Below are 6,480 nucleotides of genomic sequence, written 5' to 3'. Positions count from 1 at the left end.
TGTTCAAAATAATACATGTGCCATATTTTTATTTGAGAATGAGACCACCCGAACCTAAGGAATTCATCTCAATTTTACGAGTGTGATCTGCAGTAAAATGGGAGTATTTTGCTAAAAAATAAAGGTAGTGGAACCCAAGAACTAGGACAATGGTTTCAGAAGCTGTCTTTATACAGTAATTCCTTCAAAGTTTCAAAAGAGACTGACACCAAAAGACAATAATCCAATGTAAGCCTCGGAGATTTCATGCAGAAAGAAAATGAGAAGTACATAAACAAGGTAGAACCATCCGTTCATAAATAAAAACAAAAGCACAAGCTTAATCTAACTATAAAGATCATCATCATCAGCTCCACCAGCACTTGCAAATGGGTCAGATGCAGCAGCGGTAGCAGCACCAGAGCTGGTATTATCTGCAAACCTGAACTCAGTTCCAAACCCTCTTGACTGCTGCAATGTCTGGGCAAATGCTTGGTACTTGCGAATGTCGGCATCGCTCACACTCCTTCGCGCAAACTTCATTGATTCTTCAAAATGGGCAGCCTTGATTTCTGCTACATCTTCATCTTCAATATCCTCTTCCATGGCCTCCGGGTTATCACTTCTCCTCCTTTCTTTCTCAATATCCTGCCAAAAAAACGTTTTTTTTTTTGGGTTAGCTTAAGCTGAATCCAATATAACAATTCCTATAATTGTCAACGAACTTAATTAATAAATGGAACAGTACCTTCTCGATATTCTCTCTTATAGCATACTTGCATGCACGCTGGCAAATCTCAGTAATGTCAGCACCACTGAAGCCTTGAGTATACTTGGCAAGAGCTCTTAGGTCAACATCTTTTGCAATGGGGGATTTTCTCAAGCAAGATTTGAAGATCTGATAACGGGATTCCTCGTCTGGAAGAGGGATATAAATCAGCTGGTCTAGACGGCCTGGTCGCAGAAGAGCAGGATCAATGATGTCTGGTCGATTAGTAGCCCCAATGATGAACACAGTTTTCTTTGCTGACATCCCATCCATTTCCGTAAGCAGTTGGTTCAAAACCCTGTCAGCGGCACCACCAGCATCTCCTACACTACTGCCTCTCTGCAAGACAAAGTGTGCGATAGATTTAGACGTAGTTAACAAGTCCAGATAATTACAGTAGCCTAGACGAACACTAATTATCTACACAACATCAAAGTCTTTGCCCCAAGGTAATTAACAATATTTTAATTATTTAAAATGAAAATTGATATACTTCAGAAATCAATGAACTTTGCCTGATGTCCAAATCACAGCATACTGTATGGTACAAACCTGAGTTGCAATAGAGTCAAGTTCATCAAAGAATAGGACACATGGAGCAGAACCACGAGCCTTGTCAAAAATTTCCCTCACATTAGCCTCACTTTCTCCAAACCACATTGTCAGTAGCTCAGGACCTTTGATACTGATAAAGTTAGCCTGACATTCATTGGCAATAGCTTTTGCCAGAAGGGTTTTACCACAACCAGGAGGGCCATAGAAAAGAACCCCCTTTGAAGGTGACATTCCAAACTTTTCAAATTTCTCAGGGTGTTCCACTGGATATTGAACAGTCTGCAAAAGAAAACATTATTAACACCAAAAGGCAGATGAGATTAAACAATTGCAGTAATGTGACTCTGTGCAAGAGCTCAAGTTACCTCTTGAAGTTCTCTCTTAACATTTTCCAGACCCCCAATATCTTCCCAGCTGACATTGGGCACTTCAACAACCTGGTTTCATTAGCAAAGTCAAGGTTACAGATACACCAACGTTTGAAGGGGTATAATCAGGAAAGGTGTCGGGCAAGGAAGGGAAAGCAAGGAAAGGAAATTTAGCAGTGATACAAGAAACTGCTAAAATACTCACTGTTTCTCGGAGAGCAGAAGGGTTACTTGATCCAAGAGCAGTCTGGAAATGCTCATTTGTCACCGCCATTGAGTTCAGTATCTCAGCATCAATGGTATCATCTTCCAAATCAATTACGTCCATTTTCTCTCTGATGCACTGAAGTGCAGCTTCAGTACATAAAGCAGCTAAATCGGCACCAACGTAGCCGTGGGTGTTCTTAGAAATCTTTTCTAAATCAACCTGAAAAAAGAACAATGTTCAAACTTGTCAGATTTTGGAACGTTCAAATCAAAACACAACCAAGTGGGAAAAGAATCAATCTTACATCTTCCGCAAGCTTCATATTCTTCGTATGGATACGAAGAACCTCAAGGCGCCCAACTTCATCTGGAACACCAATATCTATCTCCCGATCAAACCTTCCAAACCTCCTAAGAGCAGGGTCAATGCTATTGGGACGATTTGTAGCTCCCATAACAATAACATGTGCACGTGATTTAAGCCCATCCATGAGGGTCAAGAGCTGTGAAACAATTCTCCTCTCAACTTCACCATGAGTCTTCTCCCGCTTTGGAGCTATTGAATCTATCTCATCAATGAAGATGATGGAGGGTGCATTCTTCTCAGCTTCCTCAAATGCTTTCCTTAGATTGCTTTCACTTTCACCAGCCAGCTTTGACATGATTTCAGGGCCATTGATGCAGAAAAAGAAGGCACCAGTTTCATTTGCAACTGCTCGGGCAATTAAAGTCTTACCAGACCCAGGGGGTCCATAGAGCAGAATTCCTTTTGGTGGCTTAACACCAATAGACTTGAACAATTGTGGATGCCTCAGTGGCAATTCAACCAGTTCCCGAATCTGAGCCATCTGCTTTCTTACGCCACCAACATCATCATAACCAATCTCATCTAATCGATTCTCATCTTCTCTCTTAATAGGCTCTCCTTCACAGTAGATCTCGGTGTCAGGAGCAACAACACAATACTCACCAGGGTCAGTCTCAATAACCTTGAATTCTACACTTCTCATCCCCCCTCTTACGAGGAAAAAGTCACCCTTCCTCACTGGACGATATGCCTCCAAGAAATACGCTGCAAAATTAAAGCAGGACTTAGTATTCATAATGAAATAGAATTCAACAAGCATATGTCAGGGAGCTAAGAGGATGAATATGAAAATAACAGAGCGAAGTTGTAAGATGACCTGAATCCATTAGACTTCAAGAGCTTATGGAATATATGGAATAAAACTACACAAATGCTTGGTATTCAATTATAAACTCAGAACTAAATATTTCCGGAAAAAGACTATTTTCTTCATCATTTAGTAAGCATGGACTTCGTGTATAAACTCAAGACACTTAGATAAATGAACTCATGTGTAACTCATCATATTGAACTTCCCATAACACAGGAAGTGCATTATCTATTTATGAGGATCATCAACTTTCAATGCTGACAACTAAGTATTCTTCTAAAAAATAATTTAGCCATTATCAAAACAATTTATGGACAAAAGCCAAAAAGGAATGGATGATATGATACGGCAAATACCAAGAAAGAAAATTCAATAAGAGAAGGAGGAAAAGCACATGTATGGTCAAAGAAAAACGATAAAATAGTAACTGACGTTTTAGGTAGGCATCAAACAGATTCCCAGTAACCCCTTCAATAGTGTCATCAACGGGAAGAATATGGACTTGCTTTCCATATTTGACATCAGGACATTGATGAACGGAGACAACATCTCCCAGCCTGACCCTAAGATTGTTTCTCACAACCTTGTTCATTCTTATCTTTGGCTCATCACAAGTGTCATCAGCAAGTGCGATACAGACTGTGTCTTTCCTTTTCTTTCCCTAAAGATCAAAAGCAACCAAAAAACAAACAATTAAAGAGGAGTGCTATGCTGTTACAATTACCATGCATTTTCCAACCAAAAAACTGATAACTAAAAATAAAATATAAATATTGGTCATTAACGGAAATTGCCCCCACATCTTTCATAGCATTTACAATTTTATACCAACAAGCATATCTAATATGTAAGCAAAGAACAAATTCAATCTTTTGCGCCAAATGAAAAATTTTTACCAAAAAAGAAAGTTAGAAAGCTAACAACAAAAATCATTCACTACACAAGATTTTCTCTTATTAGGTAAGTCAACACCAAATAAGATCTTAACCCTATAACAATAAGATTACCACTGAAGTTAAGAGACAAGGGAGCCACAATGTTATGATTAAAATTACATCGAATCTTTCTAATCAAGAGTGCTGGGTCTGATTAAACCCAACAGTCAATGAAATTTGAACCTAAACTCAAACAGCAGATAAGGAAATCAATATATTTTAATCACTAATTAAGCCTTTCTTAAATTCAAAACCGTCATAAAAACCAAGACTTTTCAATTCTATTTTACAATCAACAATTCAAAACCCTAACTCTGTGGAAAATACAATCAACTTGAATGAAATAGTCTTATCTTACAAAACCCTCGCGCTCACACAAAAAAAACACAACCCTTTTCAATTCAACTCCACAATCACACAACCCAAAACCCTAATATGATTAAAATACCAAATTACCTTGATCAAAATAGTATCACCACGAAAGAGCTGAAGCTTCTCCATAGTATCAGGGTGAAGCGCGACGACGGAGTTATCATCGTTGATAGCTTCATCAACAACGAGCCGATTCGGCGCTTTCTTCCGCTCCAAGATCGCAGTGCTGAAATCCCTTTTCGATCCCTTACTGAAAACACAAAAAAGTAGAATCAATAAAAATCAAAATTGAAAACAAGTAATTGAAATTGAAGATAGAAACATGAATGGGGATGTGAAAAGGAAGAGACTTACGAATCTGAAGACTCAGATTGGTTAGCCATGGTTGAAAGATGAAAGAGTAGTGAAGAAAGTAATTGAAGTAATGAGAAAAAAAGGGATATTTATAATTAGAGAAAGTTTTTTTAATTATTTAAAAAAAGTAAAAGCTGTTCTTAGATTAAATTACATAAATCTTTTTTTTTATGATAAAGAATGTGCTTTTTAAATAATTTTGTAACTAATCAAATATTTAGCATTTCACCTTTGTAAATCAACTTAGATAGTTTCTTTTTCTTGATATTTTACATGTATAGATAATTTCTATTAGAATCTCCTTAATTATTGCTTATAGATATGATATCATGTGAATATGGAGAGAGAAACAAAGTAGTTAGAGATTTTTTTTTAAAGTGATTAATTAGAGATTAAGTGGGTGGTTTTATAGTTTTTCAAATTGATGCAGATCCAACCTTAGAGACCAAAATTTAAAATGTTCAAAACATGGGTACAATTTTCTTAGGAGTAGGTAGTAGAATAAATGATAACATCCCGCAAATATGATATGTGTATTATTTTGTTAAATTTTAGAAATATTTTTATAAAAAATTATGAAGTAAGACATATATCATGATTTTAATGTCTGGATGAGATAATTTATCTCTTTACACCAAAATATATTTTATTCTCAATATTTTATTATAAAAAAAAAAACTTAAAATAGATATCATCACAACATTTCACTCCAAGCTTTAGAATCTCCTAAATAACTTAGAGACTAACATCCTATTCTTAAAAATAGAAAACTATTTTGCTATATATTCTATTAAGGTAATGGAATATGCATAAAGGAGCATTCCTTCCATGTGCAATTCAAACATATAATTTCTTTCATTTTTTTTCTTGATGAGGAGATGGGGAATCGGACAAATTCTGCACATTACTATTACTTCTCTCAACAATTTCATTATATTTAGTCATATATGTTTCTCTTCCTTTTAATATTATTAGCAATTTCATGATTACTTACCTGTATAAAAGTAATTCCTAAATTGCTCAAAAAAATGAAATCATTTTTTGGCAAACATAAAAAATTATAAAACCAATTGTATTATAATTGACTATTAAAATCATTTTAATTTTATAGCAATTTTAAAACTTTTGATTTTTTATGACTTGAGTTTATATTTTACCATAATAATATATGAAATCACTGGAGTGAGATTTTTAAAATACAAAAGTTGAAGTTATAATTCTTATCATGAAATGTTTTATTTGTATATCATAGTAGTGGAAATTGGATAATCAACCCATCAAGACATGGCTCATTATTGGCCTGAAGAAAAGACCAGGTAGGCTTTGTCAAAAGCTTGTTTATTTAGCTTAAGTAAAAAATCGTCTAATCCTAATAAATTGGCGGGTGTTAATTATAATATAAAATTACTATTTTATTTATTTATTATTATTATTATATACTACCAGTGATGAAGCAGTGTGTTATCCATGTTTCTTGTAACTCAAAAAGGGTAGTATGTTTATTATTGACATAAGTATTGGTAAGTGAATTTTTTTGTATGAGCAAGAGTATCAACTTATTATATTACCTATGGTTTTATTTGGTTGGATAAGAAAAAATTAGAAGAGAGAAAGTGGGTAGAAATAGAAAGAAGAGAAAGAGAAATAATACATTTTGTAATATAAAATGGAGAGATATTTTCCATCTCACTCTTTTTTAGTTGAATAGAAAGTGAAAAGAAAAATATGATGTTTCAAAGGATAATAATATCCCAAAAATAGAG

The 6,480-nt window shown here is 34.8% G+C and overlaps 1 protein-coding gene across 1 annotated transcript; it reads right to left on the bottom strand.

Annotated features, from left to right (window-relative positions):
* LOC109336046 (cell division control protein 48 homolog D) lies at nucleotides 1-4,839 on the bottom strand. The gene is made up of 10 exons (XM_019572389.1): nucleotides 4,718-4,839; nucleotides 4,448-4,613; nucleotides 3,489-3,717; nucleotides 2,184-2,950; nucleotides 1,877-2,098; nucleotides 1,669-1,740; nucleotides 1,301-1,582; nucleotides 728-1,087; nucleotides 143-627; nucleotides 1-87 (listed from the first exon to the last, which is right to left on the bottom strand). The coding sequence occupies exons 1-9, from the start codon at nucleotides 4,744-4,746 to the stop codon at nucleotides 325-327; spliced, it is 2,430 nt and encodes an 809-aa protein (XP_019427934.1). The 5' UTR covers nucleotides 4,747-4,839; the 3' UTR covers nucleotides 1-87; nucleotides 143-324.

This window comes from Lupinus angustifolius, chromosome LG20 (assembly GCF_001865875.1).
Source record: "Lupinus angustifolius cultivar Tanjil chromosome LG20, LupAngTanjil_v1.0, whole genome shotgun sequence".
In the NCBI taxonomy this organism is placed as follows: Eukaryota; Viridiplantae; Streptophyta; class Magnoliopsida; order Fabales; family Fabaceae; genus Lupinus; species Lupinus angustifolius.
Note: the sequence above shows the minus strand (reverse complement) of the source record. Positions and strands in the feature narration are given on the sequence as shown.